Source organism: Miscanthus floridulus, chromosome 18 (assembly GCF_019320115.1).
Source record: "Miscanthus floridulus cultivar M001 chromosome 18, ASM1932011v1, whole genome shotgun sequence".
Lineage (NCBI taxonomy): Eukaryota > Viridiplantae > Streptophyta > Magnoliopsida > Poales > Poaceae > Miscanthus > Miscanthus floridulus.
In genome coordinates this window covers 110,507,940-110,525,264 of record NC_089597.1, presented here as the reverse complement: position 1 = coordinate 110,525,264, position 17,325 = coordinate 110,507,940, and the positions used below count along the sequence as shown (strand labels likewise).

The window sequence follows — 17,325 nt, the reverse complement described above, 5'->3', positions numbered from 1 at the left end:
CATAAAAGTCAACCCCAGCATATCGCTTTGGTGAAATGCAGACTGATCTAAATTCAGACTGATCTCTCGTATTGGGTACCTACAAAACTGAGCCATGTTGGGTTGATATTGAAATCTGGAAGATAAAAGTCTGGTGATTTTGGAGGAAGAATTTATTTGGAATTTTGTAATTGTATCCCATTTTTCAACTGGAACGTGGTTTCCAAAACTGGGGGATGAATTGGACTTGTCGAAGTCCAGGTGTATAATACTGAAGTCACACAACAGCATACTGTAAGCCCTTAGCGCGCAGTAATTGCTGTTTTTTTATTCTTTAGCTGCACTACAATCTACAAGTAAGAGGCAACATTTTATTATCTGCGAAATACACTGACGAACATGCATACTCATGTGTCCACTAATGTATCAAATGCAACAAAAGCAAAAGAAAATCGAAGTACACACCTCTTCTTAGAGAGAGAGAGGACGAGGAGGAGGGAAAACAAGAGTAGGACTACTGGAGCACACTCTAGAGTAGAACTCTATTCTCTCCATCTTCATAGCCCAGGTCACCCTTCATCTGGGCCTGCAATTCGTCACAGCCCAGTGTCAGATTCTTCGTAGAAGCACACCCGGCCCAGCTGACTCCTTGGGCCCGGAGAGCTAGTGCGCGGCGGCGTAGGTCCCCGGCGGCGGCGACGACGACGGCGAGTAGTGGCGGAAGACGTTGCGCGCGGAGGCGGCGGAGAGGACGGCGGTTCCCACGGCGGCCAGCATCCCGAGCACGAGGCTGCCGGCGATCTGCTCGCAGAAGCGGGTGTAGATGTTGCAGAGCTTGGTCCACTGCAGCGCGTGCGCGCCGTCCAGCGCGATCACGCACGCCTGCGCCGCCTCCACCGTCGTCGCGAACGTCGTGTACGCGCACGCCTGCGGCCACAGGCACAGAGCGAGCGGCGCATGCCAGAGTTAGCTTGCGTGTGCGAGACGCTGCTGCGCCGTGCCGTGCTCGCAGCACAGCGAAACCAAACCATAACAGGTCGACATGATAGATGACGAGCAAACAGACACAGCGTGCAGCGGTAGTGTGGCACTGTGGCACTGTGGCAGAAGGAGACATATGAGTATGGCGCTATTTATGGTGACTTAATTTTGGAGACATATGAGTATGGCGCTATTTATGGTGACTTAATTTTTTTTTGCTGACTTGCTAGTTTGGTGAAGTTTGGGATTTTGGCTACGGTAGCACTTTCGTTTTTATTTAGTAATTAATATTCAATCATGGACTAATTAGGCTCAAAACGTTCGTCTCGTGATTTTCAATCAAATTGTGCAATTAGTTTTTTTCGTCTATATTTAATGCTTCATGCACATATCGTAAGATTCAATGTGATGATTACCGTAGCACTTTTTGGGAAAAGTTTTTGAAACTAAACATGTCCTGCGTGTCCTTGTGGTTAGTAGCCGTACTGTTTGAGTTTTCTCTGTGAATCTGCGGTTGTTGGCAACACGGGGCGGCAGTGCATGCGGGTCCGTCCGTCCTTCTCCGGCGCGGCGGCGTCCTTAGCAATCAATGGCTGTGTCCTACACTCCTGCTACGTTCAATGGCTCACACTTCAGACTTCACTACCGCTTTGGATTTGGGAGTGGGCTCAAGCAAATTCACACTTCAGACTTCACAAACGAGAAATTAGCTGGAGCATCGGAGCCACTGAACCAGGTATGGACCTCACGTTTTTATTTATTTATTATAAGATAATTTCTTGGAACACGGCTGAAGCTGCAAACAAATAAACTCTATTGAAACGGCTAACCAACTGCGATCACTATTCACTCACACAAGACGATGTCGTAGTCGTAGTCCACCATATCCGCGTGACAACCACAGCCCTATTCGTTTAGGCTTTTGGTTTATAAGTCGTACTTTTTTAGCCAACGAATAGTATTTTTCTCTCACACCAAATCAGTCAACAGTACTTTCAGCCATGTCTTATCAGTCAAACAAGCCCAACCGAATGGCAAAAAGGTTGCATAATTCCAGCCTTCCTCCATTGATAGCGATCTTGGTGCGCTTAATGAGACTACAGTGATGCAGATGAGCAGCCTGTTCGCTGGGTCGTATTTGGCTTATAAGTCATGGCTTATCAGCCAACGAATAATATTTTTCTCTCACACCAAACCAGCCAACGATACTTTCAGCCATGGCTTATAAGCTAAACAAGCTCAAACAAATAGGACGGAGAGGTGCAGCAAACGCTATCTTAATTAAATCTCAATCATGTTTGCCTGGTCCTTGTGTAGGGATGAGCACCTTTATTTATTGAGTTTCCTTTAGAAAAAAATCATTGTCTGTAAAAGAAGGGCTGATGAGCACTTTTTGGATGTTTGGTAATTGCAGTACCGGTATTTATTTAACATTTCAATGCAGCTGCATCTGCATGTAGGGGGCCTCACAAGTGTACGATTGGAATAGAGTATGGTGCCATGCATTCTGCCGTGTGCTATAGGTAACACAACTGTCGAATGAAAGGTGCTAATCACTAATTCCAAAATGAACCAGTACTTCCTCACAAGAATAAATTAACTTTTAAAGCTATCTTCAAAAAAAAACTTTTTAGGCTTGAGCAAATTTTTAAAAAAGTATTAAGATTTATGACATCAAATTAGTATCAACAGATGCACCAAGAATAAACTATATTTGTATAGAGTACCCAGTTAGGGTCTTTAATATTTGTATATAGTTTTTTTTCTATAAATTTGATTGAAATTTAAAAAGTTTTTATTTCAGATAAGTCTATCAATAGCATCCTCCGCGAGCTCGGTACTATCACCAGTCAAAATCGTTTGATAGTTTTAAGTGATGGTGATGTTCCTTTCAGAGCATACTGAGTACGGTCGAGGTTGTTCAAGTAAAGTGACAAAAGGCAGAACAGTACTCTGGCTAGACCGTGTTGTCGATACAACGTACTGCTACTACGAATGAATGCCCAGGCTTGTCATGCGAAGCGTTGGATTGGATACTCCACTGTAGCCCTTGCTTGTTGTTTCTGGTTAATTTTGTAACCCAAGGTCAGACAGTGTTTGGATCTAGCTACTAAAATTTAGGAGGTGTGTTGAGAGTATATTGCATGGGTGTTCGAATACTAATAAAAAAATAAATTATATAATCTGTCAGTACTCCACGAGACGAATTTTTTAAGCCTAATTAATCCGTCATTAGCACATATTTACTGTAGCAAACTATTGTCGAATCATGGACTAATTAGACTCAAAAGATTCGTCTCGCAAACTATGTAATTAGTTTCGTAATTAGTCTATATTTAATACTTTATGCATGTGTCCAAACATCCGATAGGACAGCGACTAAAATTTAGGAGGGGCAAACAAACACCCCCTTAGTCCTTTGAGTTTCCACTAATTTCAGCAGTTCCGGCTCATCTACGTATGTGTGTGTTTTTCACTATGATTCCCAGGATTTCATTTGATTGGTTTTATTTACGTAGTAATTTAATTGCGATAGTGAGCAAAAAAGACATTTCCCCCAATCGGAAGCTTGAAGATTCTTCCAAGGAAAGGCGGGATGCAACCCTTCCTCCTTTGAACGCAGAGGAGTACGGCTGTACGTACGAGGGCACGGAGACGGAGGGAGTTGTTGCGCCTGACCTTGTCGAGCAGGAGGCATGTCCAGGCCAGAGCCCTGCTGCTCCGGCGGCAGGGGCTCGCGCCGCCGACGCGGCCGAGGTAGAAGCACTTGAGTAGCTGCAGCAGGTGGTACACCGCCGCCGCCGCGGCCGCCATCGCCAGCACCCTGCGGCAGGGCAGAGACACAAGACGCGCACGTACAACTCATCAGCACCCGACCCGTGCGTGCGCATGGAATGGAATGGAATAGAACGAAGCGGAGCTTCGGAAGGCTGCTTAATTACCAGAGTGCCTGGACGTCCTTGACGGTGGCCTTCTTGGTGACGAGCAGCACCGTCTCCGTCTGCGTGCTGAGCCCCACCAGCAGCGCGGCCGCCGCGGCCAGCGCCGCGCACGCGCCCCGCAGGAGGCCCTCCGCCTTCACCTCCCACACCCTCGCCGCGGCCACCATCGCTTAATCTGCTACTTGTAGTAGTAGCTCTTGCCACAATCGATTCCCCTGCAGGCGCGAGGCGCGTGAACTCTCCGCCAACCGAACGCTCGCTCTCGCTCGCGCGGGGGCTTCTGACCAGTCGAGCGAGACCGAGAGCGAGCGCGAGCGCCTAGTGGTTTCGATCGTTTCCACCACGCGACACGGGTCAGCCGGGTCTTATAGGCGCGCGCACGGCTTGTGCCTTGTGCGTCGGCCGTCTCGGGTCACGGGTGCTCCACGGCATGGAGTCGCTGCACGACACGTACCGGGGCATCGTGCTTGTACCGCGCCAGGCTACCGAACAAACCTGTGCATGGTGCCCGGCCGGCCGGAGCCGGACGGCGTCGCACAGTTGATGGGATCCAAAGGACACGCCGCCGAGGGATAGTTTAGTCATGGGATGGAAATATGGGATCCCAGGAAGACACGGCTAGTACTCGGGGGCTTTCACACGGTTTTACGGCAGGGGGATTAGCCGTGTCGCGTTGTCATATGGAGTACTGCCATGCTCTAGAGGGGCACTCGAACCGACCACACGTACCAGTACAGAGTTTCACGTGCAGTGTAGTGGTGTACTAGCTAGGAAACGTGCCAGCTCTCTCACTCATCAAACGTACGAACGGATGGAATCATCAGTAGTCATCAGTTGCAACGGTGGAGACACTCAGGCAGCTAGCGTGTTAAGAGACGGATCGGAATCGGAGGCTAGCTACCAATGCAAAGCCGCTCCAACGCACAACGCAGTGCATGCAGCAGCACAACTGCCCGGAGCACAACGTATTGCTGTAGCCTCAAGGATAGCGCAACTGTTCCGTTTCCAACCAGCTGCACGTCGTCGCGTGCTTTGCCATTGGCACAGGGACATTTCATTCTCGGACAGCTGACGGAGAGAGGTCCAAATCCGCTGCCTAGTATTTTTGGCGCGGAATGCAGCCGTCCACATTGTCCGTCACTTCACCGGATCATTGGTTGGCGTGCTACTACGCTGCCTAGAACAGTACTCTATATCGTGACAATTTCGTCTGTCGCCTCATAAATTTTGATATTAAGGGGTGTTTGGTTTTCTAGTCGCTCCTAAAATTTATGTCACATCGAATGTTTAGATACTAATAAAGAGCATTAAATATAGATTAATTACAAAACCAATTACATAAATAGAGGCTAATTTGCGAGACGATTTTTTAAGCCTAATTAATATGTCATTAGCACATGTTTACTATAGTACCATGTCGTCAAATCATGGACTAATTAGGCTTAAAAGATTCGTCTCGCAAATTAGTCGCCAGTTGTGTAATTAGTTTCGTAATTAGTCTATATTTAATACTCCACGCATGTGTATAAACATTCGACGTGACAGGAATTTTAGGAGAACATGTAGAAACCAAACACCCCCTAAGTTCACATTTGGTAGAGCTCTTGGCCCCGGCTTCCCCGACACATTTACTGTTCTTGCACCCTTTACAGGACTTTTTTTATCTCTCCTCTCTCCTGGGAGCAGGTGAAGCTAAAAAAAACTGGGTTCACCTGCTTCCGCTGGCTTTGTGAGAGAAAGAGATAGAAAAGATAAAAAGAGCTCCTATGAATAGTGTTTGAGCTTTGAATACGTCAGAAAAGCTAAAGCCGGTAGGAGCTCTACCAAATGGGGTCTAAAACTAAACTTACACATGAAGAAATAAAAATAATAAATCCTATTAAAGGGTAACTAGAGCAACTAAAATAGTTGGAGGGAGTAAATTAAACTAAATGTTAGTTTAGGCCTTGCTTGGATGTATTCAGATTCTCATCAATTCACGTGTATTGGGGTGTAATTTTATCTCAATACACCCCAACATATGTGGATTAAAGCGAATCCGACAACAGCCAAACAAGGTCTTAGGGAGTTATCTGGATTCTGGGCACATGCTAAACTTAGGGGGAGAGGGGAAGTGGATTTCTCGCGAATTTTTATTAGAAGAGTATAAATAAAAAAATATATACAGGAAATGCCACCGCAACACATTTACCATATAGCCACGGAGACTACTGAAAAGAGCCACCTAACAAGTTTATAGGTGGAATCCTTTGTAAGTACTCCCTCTGTCCCAAATTAACTGTCGTTTTGAGTTTTCATGATCTAAGTTTGACTAGATTTATATAAAATACGTGTAACATTTGGAATCTCCAAATAAGTTTATTATAAAAAAAAGATTCAAATATCTATCTAATGATACTAATTGTGTAACATAAATATTAATATATTTTTATATAAAATTAGTTAAAGTTATTTCTCAAAAAAACGAGAATTATAGCTATTTTAGGACGGAGGGAGTACTAGTGCAAAGTGGTAGCGGTCAAAATTCTTGGTGGTTGGTGCTTGAATATTGATGCCCCTGGCCTCAACGGAAAATGCTATTGCTAGTAAGAAGGAAGCACTTCCACGACCTAGCTAATCGACCATGCTAGTAGCTGCAATTGCGTACGTGTATCCAGGTCCAGCTACTACTTGATCAGCTCATGCCATGGTTGCACGTTTGCACTAGCTCGATCAGGATTTCAGGGTCAGTGTCTCCTTTGATGTTAGCTACGCTATCAGAATGGTTGACTGAGCTCGGTGGCTAATTATTACTGTACTTCAAGTCTTCAACCCATAACACCCTGTCATTTTCCATTGGAATTAAAGGCACTTAACAGTCAGGTAGCTAGTACTGTCCCTGTAGGGTATTGAAGCTCGATTGGGCACTGACACGAACAATGGAGCCCGCAATCTTTGCCGCCGCTGCCGCAAACGCGATAGGCCGAAGGTGTGTCGTCGTGTCGTGTGTCCATGTGGCTGCGCCGCGCGTGCATGTGCATCTCGGGGTATTAATCACGGTCAGCAGTTGAGTTGGCTGGGGCAAGGGAGAAAATGAGTGAAACGATGGCTTAGCTCTGACCGTGAAAAGAATAATACACATTTACCACTCCGAGAGAGCAAAATGCAACAAATGTCTCTTAACTTATCCGCATGCATCACTTGGATCCGGGAAAAAAAATTGAGTGGGACGGTCTCCGTAGAGCAACCATGCGCACCCACCGTAGATTTACTTTTTAAATTTAGGAGAAATAATTATAAAGAAAAACTACATATCTCTCCTGCGTTAGATGCATAAACTTAGACACATGTCGCAAATACACAATGGATGCCCATGGTTGCTCCATGGGGGCCGTCCCCATCTTTTTTTTTCTCCTTAGACCCATTGACTTTCAAAGTGCAATTTTAGATTGTTAGACTTTTTATATTGTGTACTGTAAATTCATATCGGTTCAAGAGACGAATAAATTCATGGTGGGTGGTGGCTTCCCTGTGTATTGAACCGGTTAAGGTGCCGAAAATTTTGCATTGAGTCACTTAACCTGTGTTAAATAAAAGAACACATCCCTCTCCTCAACTCATCCCCTTCCTAAATCAATCTCGCACCCCCCCCCCCCCTTCTCTAGTTCTTGCTTAGGGTGCCGCTGCCAGTATCACCGGGAACTTGGTACAATACCATGTTCCATGTCCTGGGAACATCATTACTGTTCCAGGAAAGTGGGAACAATCCCGTCCCAGGTTTTCTATAGTGGAAAAACATTTATTAAGAAGCGTACTATGTTCCACGATCCAATTGTCCCAAGAACAGTATGACTATGGTCGCCACTAGTGCTCCAAATCCATGGCCATGTGTCACGATGCCGCACCCGGTAAACATTGAGCCCAAGAGGAGTATTTGCATCAGGCCCAAGAACAAGAGAGTGACCGGCCCAGAATTGATTTGTAATATCTGTGAGCCCAAGCCCAGCAGTGAGTAGTAGAAGAGTGGAAGGAAGAGAGGGAGAGGATCAACCAATGACTCTGTAAAGACATAACCTAATCACTCTATCGGTCATCAGCCTGTCCGGCGGACCTCGTTTCCCTTTCCCTGAATTTCCCGGCGCCGCCGTAGCGAGCGTCGTCGACACCATGCCCATTGACTCAAGTGTGTTGGTAATAGGTCTAGGTAGGTATGATGGTCTCCCATTGATTATCTGTGGTGAATGTGGGAAGTGGTGGGTTGTGCGGTGCAAATTGAAGCAACAATGGAGTGAAGGCCGAGTCCTCTACTATTGTCCCGTGCACAAGGTGGGTCAGGAAGACTTAGATTTTGTTTAGTATTTTGGATTTTGACGTGAGCCTGCTTTGGTTTCTTTTTTAGTGCAATGGGGAAGGATGTCCCTTTTTCTAATGGGAGGATGAATATATCGACTTGCCATTGGGCTCCAAGAAAGGAGTAGGTCTCACTGACACCACAATTTTGAATTTGAGGGATGCAACAATATTTTAGGGATTGGGAAGAAAGACTACTAGTAGAACTAGTTAGAGAAGTTGCTAGTTCTTGTATCTTCTTTGTGCTTCTGATTAACTTGTTTATCTTGATTATGAAGAACTAAATGCAAAGAGGTCGCTTGTGCTTCACTTATTTGTTTTGATCACCGAGAACTTTGGATCTAGTTCATTTCAATGTGTCTCAATCTATCTACTAACTTGCGAGCTGCCACAAAACGATAAGAACTTGAATTAATTTATATCAAAAGAACATCTTTCATGCTGTTATGCATAGTCACGATTCACTAATGACAATGGACAAACATGTTGAATGTTGTTTTTCACATCCTTGTGAATGACACAAATATGTTGCATGTGAATGACACAAATATGTTGCATGTGAATGACACAAATATGTTGCATGTGTTTCTATATATCACAGACAAAAGAAAAGGGATTTTTGTCCCTATCTACCTATCTCCCAAAAGTATATATACACCTTCAAGAACCAAAAGCACTATCAATATTCACCAATTTCCCTAGAGTTTTTTACATCGTTTTCCCTAGAAAAACTGAAGGAACCCTAGGAGAACTATGTTTCCCTAGGTCAATATTTGAAAATCGTTATCTTTCCTTAGGAATTCTCGCTGTTTGCTCACGGACGAAAGTGCCATGTAAACAAAGTTGGATAATTTTCCTAGAAAAACTTCAAACCGCTAGGAACATACTATCTTGTGGACATATGAACGCAGCAGCAGACAACCGGGCTAAAAGCCTGAACTCTCTCTCTCCTTGTTTAGCCCTACCATCCATTTTCTCCCCGGCTCTCATCCATTTTCTCCCCGGCACGTCTCTCCACCATGGACACACTAAGTCATACTTTCTCCGTCCCATAAAAAATGTCATTATCACTTTACGAGAACTCAAACACTTTTAATTTTAACTAAATATATTAAAAATATTAATATTTATTATACATAATTAGTATTATTAGATAGATCGTTGACTATATTTTATAATAAACTTATTTAGAGATATAAATATTGCTAATATTTGCTATAAATTTAGTCAAACTTAAGAAAGTTTCACTAGCACAAATCTCATAGCGACTCTTTTTATATATATTATGCATTTTGCTTTATCTGATATCTCACTCATAAAATAATTGTCGCTTATAATTGAATGCCTTGTCTATGAACAATAATTTTGTATCTTTGTTGTTGCCGATAGGTATAGTTTCTGGTGGTATTTTTATATACTACTCCCTCTATCCCTGAAAGAATTAATTTCTAGCCTAAAATATGTCTCAAAAAATCGATTTCTAGAGGTGAAAGGTCCACAGATCTGCATTAATTTCTCTCGTAGTCGGGGTCGTATTTAACACAACCTCTCTATCCTGTGTTACTGTTGGATACTCTAAACGATACTACTTAATTAGACTTCTCGATAACTAAAGAGCTATTAAGAATTAGCAGTTTAACGAGTGGCAACATGGTCTTTTATCTTTGTTACTTATGTGTCCTAAAGTTAATAGAAATTCATTCGCTCGTATAGACAGAGGGAGTAGGGTACTAGCACACGAACAAACTGAATTGAACACGCTGCCTGTCCTCACTCTGTGACGGCGCAAAGTCGGATGAGCAGAGCAGCAGGGTGGTTGGCAGGCGGAGCCTGGAAGCAGTACAAATGTGCATGCGATGCGAGCAAGGCAGTTCGCAGCCGAAGAAGACGATCCCGATCGAGGCGAGCGACGTGGCCTGCTCTCATCTTCAACCTCTGAAGAAAGTGAAGGAGAAGGAGCTCGGAGTGGCTATTCAATGCGTACGTCCCACCGATCTCCATCAGACCATCACCCGCGTTAATGGCGAACTGGTGATGGAATGGTCGTCGGCCTTAATAGTTAATACGAACAGAGTGGTCTTGTCCAGTGCCCTATCTATATGTCCTGGGCCGGTCTAGCTGCACGAATAAATTCATGTCACATGTTTAGATAAATAATAAGAAGCATTAAATATAGATTAATTACAAAACCAATTACATAAATAGAGATTAATTTATGAGATGATTTTAAGCCTAATTAATCCGTCATTAGCATATGTTTACTGTAACACCACTCTACCAAATCATGGACTAATTAGGCTTAAAAAATTCGCCTCGTAAATTAGTCGCAAGTTATGTAATTAGCTTCGTAATTAGTCTATATTTAATACTTTATATATGTTTACTGTAACACCACTCTACCAGCAGTGAGTAGTAGAAGAGTGGAAGGAAGAGAGGGAGAGGATCAACCAATGACTCTGTAAAGACATAACCTAATCACTCTATCGGTCGTCAGCCTGTCCGGCGGACCTCGTTTCCCTTTCCCCGAATTTCCTGCCGCCGCCGCAGCGAGCGTCGTCGACACTGGTACCAGAGCCACCGATCCGACGCCTCCAAGGGCTGGATCCGCCGGAGCCACACTCCCACTTCACCCATCTTCAGCGCGCCAAGGGAGTCATGGATCCCAACGTGCGCTCACTCTTTGACGAAGTCCTCAAGCGGATCGACGACCTCCGCACCGATTCTAGCGGTCGATGGGAGCGGTGGGAGCGCCGCTTCGAGGAGGCGACTTCAGAGCTCCAGGAGCAGGACAAGGTTGTGGACTGACGCATCAAGTCGCTGGAGGAGTATGCCTCAGCACAGTTCACCGCCACCATCGTTGCCGACAACTGGGGGGGCACTTCGATGAGCGAGTCTCCGACCTCGAGCAGCGGATGGTGGATCTCGAGCTGATTCGCATCCACGAGATCAATGATGAGCGTGACAACAGGGTAGCCGCCGTCGAGACCGCCGTGGAGGATCTCGTCAGTTGGCTGCCGGAGGTGGATGGCCTGATCGATGATCTTCGCTTGGAGGTGAAGAATCTTCGGTCGAGTGGAGGTCGCACTACAGTGGAGCTGTCCACATCGGGCACCCTGCGGCAGCCGGAGTTGGTCGCCGCGCGCTCATCTGTCGGGACTCCGACCGACTGGCCCAGTGGGCACCGCGTCGAATCGACTACACGGGAGAGGGGCTATGGGTTGGCCACAACCATAGCTCCGACCCCGATCAATGGTATGCGTTGATTCCCCGATCCCCCTCCTCAATCCGCCCCATATCCCCATCCTCCTCCCACTCCCAACCCTACCTTCAACATCGCGGATGCCCACCTTCCTCCCCCACCACTAGATCCTTCCCCAATCCACCTCAATCCTCCCACCTCGGCCAATTACCCAAAATGCATTCCCCCCAATTCGATGGTACCACCCCCCAACTTTGGATCACTTAGGCCCATTCCTACTTTGATATGTACTTTGTTGATCAATCCATGTGGGTTCGCGTTGCTACGATGCAATTCACCGGTGTAGCCAAGCGCTAGATTCAATCCATTGCACATCGCCTTGAACACATTGGTTGGCAGGACTTCTGTGCAATGGTGCGCGAGCGCTTCTGTCGCGATCAACACGAACTTCTCATCTGCCAACTATTCCACATTAAGCAAAGCGCTTCGGTTCAAGAATATGTCGATCAATTTGTCGATCTTATTGAGCAGCTCTCAGCCTACACACCTAACCCAGATACCCTCTCCTACACCACACGCTTCATCGATGGCCTCTGTGACAATATCCACTCTGTTGTTCTTGTTCAGCGTCCCTCCAATCTCGACGCTGCTTGTTCGCTTGCCCTTTTGCAGGATGAGGCCATCGAGCCGACCCGTCGACGGGAGTTACGATGTATTGATGCTCCCACATTCCTAAAGCCGGTGGCGCCTCGAGGGCCATTGCCACTTCTTGCTCCTCCCCAACGACTGGCTCTTCCAGCTCCTCCCGTGTCGCCAGAACCGAAGCACCATCCTAACGACCGTCGTCGTGACTTCCGCCACGTTTTAGTGGATCACAAGTTGCAGTCCCTCCATTCTTACAAGAAAGCCCATGGTCTCTGTATGTGTTGTGGGGCGAAATGGCACCAGGGTCACAAATGCTCTCTGGCTCTCCAATTGCACGCATTAAAGGATGTGTGAAATCTTTGCGAAGAGTTGTTCACCAAGACAAAAAGTTCAGAGCTAGATACTCCTGTTACGGCCGATCACTCCTTCATGCTTATGTCTGCTGCTACTGTCTCTCCATCATTCCACCCTAGAACTCTGCAATTTCAAGGCATGCTCCAAGGCAAGAGTATCAACATCTTGTTAGATTCTGGGAGCACCTACTCGTTTTGGATACCAACTTGCAGCTTCCTTGAAGGGGGTCCAGCAGTTGTCAGTTCCAACTTCTGTAAAGGTTGCCAATGCCAGATCAGTACCTTGCACTACTCAAATTCCATATGCAGAGTGGTTTATTCAAGGATATATTTTCCACTCTACCCTCAAGCTCATTCCCATTGGCACATATGACATGATTCTAGGGATGGATTGGTTACAGGCATTCTCACCCATGAAGGTTCATTGGCTTCAATGTTGGGTTCAAATTCCTTATGGTCCCCACACTATAGTGTTACAAGGTAGTCTATCGGAGTAGCTTGATTGTTCAGTAGTTCAGCTCCATCATTTGTCTGCTGAAGGGGATGCATTTACTTCATCAGTGCACAGTGATTTGCTAGAGATTCAAGCGTCATTGTCTTAGTATCAACACTTATTCAGGTTGCCAACCGAGCTGCCTCCGCATTGGGCCTGTGATCACTCCATTCCCCACATTCTAGGGGCTCAGCCTATTTCTGCCCGTCCTTATCGCTACTCGCCGGCCTTGAAGGTAGAGATTGAGGCTCAGGTGATAGAGATGCTACAGTCTGGTTTCATTCGCCCTAGTACCAACACCTTCTCTTCTCCAGTTCTCTTGGTCAAGAAGAAGGACAACAGCTGGTGCTTTTGCGTCGATTACCGCCAACTCAACGCACTCACTGTGAAGAGCAAGTTTCCCATTCCGATCATCGATGAACTTTTGGATGAACTCTCTAGGGCCAGTTGGTTCTCTTATTTGGATCTACAGGCCAGTTTCAACCAGATCTGCCTTGCTCCTGGGGAAGAACACAAGACTGCCTTCCAAACACATTAGGGCCAGTTCGAGTACACAGTCATGTCCTTCGGGTTAACAGGCACCCTAAATTCCTTTCAAGGTGCTATGAACAATACACTACATCCACTCCTTTGCAAGTGTGCCTTGGTGTTTTTTGATGACATACTCATGTACAATGCCTCTTATGAAGACCATATTAAGCACCTGGCACAAGTTTTTTAATTGCTTTCCAAGGACCAGTGGCTGGTTAAATTGTCCAAATGCCACTTTGCTCAACAATCTATCAACTACTTGGGTCATGTCATCAGTGCACAGGGAGTTTCTATAGATCCATCAAAGGTTGCCGCTGTGCAAGCCTGGCCGCAACCATCTGATGTCAAGCAGCTCCGCAGCTTCCTCGGACTCATAGGTTATTACCGGAAGTTCGTTAAGCACTATGTTGTGTTTGGTAGGCCCTTGACTGATCTGCTCAAGAAGGGTGTGCTTTTTATTTGGATTGCCAACCACATTGTAGCCTTTGACACTCTGAAGCAGGCTCTCACTGAAGCTCCAGTTTTAGCCCTACCCGATTTTGCCAAGCCTTTCCAGTTGCAGACTGATGCAAGTGACGTCGGCATCGGCGTAGTCCTCCTTCAAGATGGTCACCCCTTGGCCTTTGTTAGTAAGTCGCTTGGCCCTTGTTTGCATGGCTTATCTACTTACGAGAAAGAATACTTAGCTATTCTTTTGGCTGTGGACCATTGGAGATCCTACTTATAACATGGCAAGTTCACTATTTTCACTGACCAATGGAGCCTGATGCATATTACTGAGTAGCGATTGCAGACTCCATGGCAGATGAAGCTTTACACCAAGCTTGTGGGGTTGCAGTTCAAGGTTGTCTACAAACCAGGGGCTTCCAATTTGGCAGCGAATGCTCTCTCCTGGCACCCTTTGCCTCCAGAACAACTCAATGCCATCTCTTCATCCCCGACATGGTTGTCAGATGTGGTTGCTGGATATGGTTCTGATCCTACCTCTCGCAAGCTATTGCAGGATTTGTCCCTTAACTGTGATTCCCACTCACCTTACTCTCTAATCAATGGTATTATTCAAGTTGGAGATCGCATTTGGGTGGGTGACAACAACACCCTCCAGCTGAGAATTTTTGAAGTATTGCATTCCAGCGCTATCGGTGTCCACTCTGGGTTCCCTGTTAGCTACGGCCAAATCAGGAAGCTGTTAGCTTGGAGGGGTATGAAGTCTGACATCAAACAACTGGTTGCTTCTTGTAGTCCAAGCTCGATCATGCCAAGTACCCAGGACTACTTTCTCCGCTGCTTGTACCTATAGAATCATGGCAAGTCATCTTAATGGATTTCATCGAGGGGCTCCCACGCTAGGGTGCAGCTAACTACGTCATGGTCGTCGTCGACAAGTTCAGCAAATTTGCCCACTTCGTGCCTCTACTTCACCCATTCTCCGCTCAACAAGTGGCTCAGATCTTCCTTGACAATATTTACCGCTTACATGGCATGCCAACCCACATCATCTTCGACCGCGACCGCATCTTCACCAGCCCTTTCTAGAAGGAGCTGTTTCGCTTGGCAGGTACTAAGCTATGCATGAGCTCTGCCTACCACCCTCAATCCAATGGCCAGACGGAGTAGGTTGTGACAGAACCGCCCAATTTATATAAGATCAAGTATGGTTGTCCCCGCTAACACGTTGACACACCCATACTTTCACTCATATAAACCCGGTAGTCCGCCGAGTGTCCCGAAAGACCTCGGTAAATCAACATCACAACCAAGATCGCGTGATTAAGTAAATACACATCACATACATCGGGTTGCAGCGGAAATAATATTACAAAGGGGTTAACTAATAATAGTATAAGTTTGGGTTTCAAAACCGCTTAGTGAAAACGACATAGCTTTCAAATGATTACATTAATATAAGTTCCAAATATATTGCTAGCATAGTGACATCATCCGACAAAAGCATATAGATGAGAAGTAAGTATAGAATCACCGAGCCCACCAGTGGTTAGCCACCATCATCAACAGGTCGAGAACATCACCTGCAACAAGGTGGGATAAACCCTGAGTACTCGAATGTACTCAGCCAGACTTACCCGTCTTAAACCAAAATAAAGCGACACCAAGGATTATGCAAGGCTTTCTTTAGTGGGCTAGCTGACTTATTTGCGAAAAGCATAAGCTATCATGAAAAAACCATTTTAAGTACTTTGCATCATCTTTATTATAACCTATCCATCTAGGTAAGCACCTGTACTATAGCAATCACTTGATTAACCAATAACATCCAGTTACCAATTTAGATTTAGCATATCCCATACCATCCAGATAACCATCATTGTTCCATAATAATTACTACGATGCAGTAACTCGAGTCAAGTGCTCACTATCCAGGAGCGATGGCGATTCGAATCGATTCCTAACCAGCTGGTGATTTATTCCTTACACAAACCTCACTCACCCGCTAAAGTGAGATATTGATCACCGAGTCAACTTTTCAGGAATCTCGAGTTTGCCAGGAACCACATGTACTCGGGGGCCGACCGACTGCACTTTGGTCTTATCATCTCGCCCCCGTGTCCTACCACACCTGCTCCGGCACAGTACGCTGCGAGCAATCTACTCGGCCCGAAAAATCTCCCAGCTTCGCAGTTGGAAGGTACTTTATCCGGCCAGCTAAATGTAAGGCATGCGTTCAACATGACTCAAGGCCCAACAACGAACGGTCCTTAATCGACACAGACGGAAACTAACAGCACCCCAGAACCCTGTCTGGTTGCCTCCAACTTTTCCGTCCGGTCTCCAATTATCCATCACACATGGTTAATTCCAGGATATCATTCTTTCCATAGCTAAATTCTTCCAGTAACCACCTATAAATGTAGGTGACCGGATATCACCGATCGCTACTGGTCTAAGCAAGGCTAAGCAGTTATTCGATCCTAACCTAACAGGTAACAAGGTAGTAAGGTAGTCAAGGATAGTAATAAATGCATCAACGGTTTCAATCAACTCCTACAACTTAATGCAACAATATAGATAAACTCATATATATAGAAAGAATTGCTTTTATAAAGTAGGAGACTTAGAATGCTCCGGGGCTTGCCTGGGATCCGACACAAGTCAGTTCAGTTAGCTTGCACCGTCCTGGTGACATCTCCGGTTCTAGCACTTGCTTAGTCCTTCCATCAAACACCGTCTTCAGGTTTGGCTCCAACATCACGTCCTTCACGTGGTTCATCTAGCATACCTAGATGAGATGCAATATGCAAGTGCATAAATATGAAGAATAGTACCATGAGACATATCACAAAATAGCAAGCAAGACAAGCATAGTTTACACTAACACACTTAAGTACTTTGTGATGCTTAACTTAAACATCACACAATCTATCATGCTAAGATGGCAAAGAAGACGACAACACCAATCATGACACAAGTTTCCCAAGATCTCAAGTGCTCTAACTCAGTCATCATTCAAGGCATACGTCACACTTAACAATATACAAGCAAGCACTATAATTGGAATCTGCCAATTTCTGGACATGCAAACAGCAGCTACAAGATTTAGCTATAACTGGAGTTACACAAATCCAAATGACTTGAAAGAAGACATTATGGAAAGCTTATGAAATTTTCTACAATTCATCTTTAATCATCTTAGCATGATTCTCAAGTTAACTAAGTCAAATATATCCATTTACAGAAACTGGTCCACAATTGACAGAAAACAGCCATTTCTGAAACCCAACTTTAAACAGCTGTAACTCTTAAACTACTTGGCCAAATGACACCAAATTTTAATAGAAGCTAGATACATGAATTATCTACAACTTTTGTATAAACAAGTTTCACAACAAAGCACATTATCATGAAGAACTTTGC

General features: G+C 45.3%; 1 protein-coding gene across 2 annotated transcripts; it reads right to left on the bottom strand.

Annotated features, from left to right (window-relative positions):
* Positions 1-330: 330 nt before the first annotated feature.
* LOC136522708 (CASP-like protein 2C3) lies at positions 331-4,232 on the bottom strand. Of its 2 annotated transcripts, none has more exons than XM_066516520.1 (3): positions 3,903-4,232; positions 3,604-3,784; positions 331-906 (listed from the first exon to the last, which is right to left on the bottom strand). In XM_066516520.1, the coding sequence occupies exons 1-3, from the start codon at positions 4,067-4,069 to the stop codon at positions 643-645; spliced, it is 612 nt and encodes a 203-aa protein (XP_066372617.1). In that variant the 5' UTR covers positions 4,070-4,232; the 3' UTR covers positions 331-642. The 2 variants fall into 2 exon arrangements, with proteins under 2 accessions (XP_066372617.1, XP_066372618.1); XM_066516521.1 differs by having other exon boundaries at positions 3,640-3,784.
* Between the last annotated feature and the right edge of the window lie 13,093 nt (positions 4,233-17,325).

Coding starts and splice junctions, on each gene's coding strand:
- LOC136522708 (XM_066516520.1), bottom strand. CDS start 4,069: ATGGTGGCCGCGGCGAGGGTGTGGGAGGTGAAGGCGGAGGGCCTCCTG. Junction 3,785..3,902: donor AAGGACGTCCAGGCACTCTG/GTAATTAAGCAG, acceptor GCCCTGCCGCAG/GGTGCTGGCGATGGCGGCCG. Junction 907..3,603: donor CCCTCCGTCTCCGTGCCCTC/GTACGTACAGCC, acceptor CTGTGGCCGCAG/GCGTGCGCGTACACGACGTT.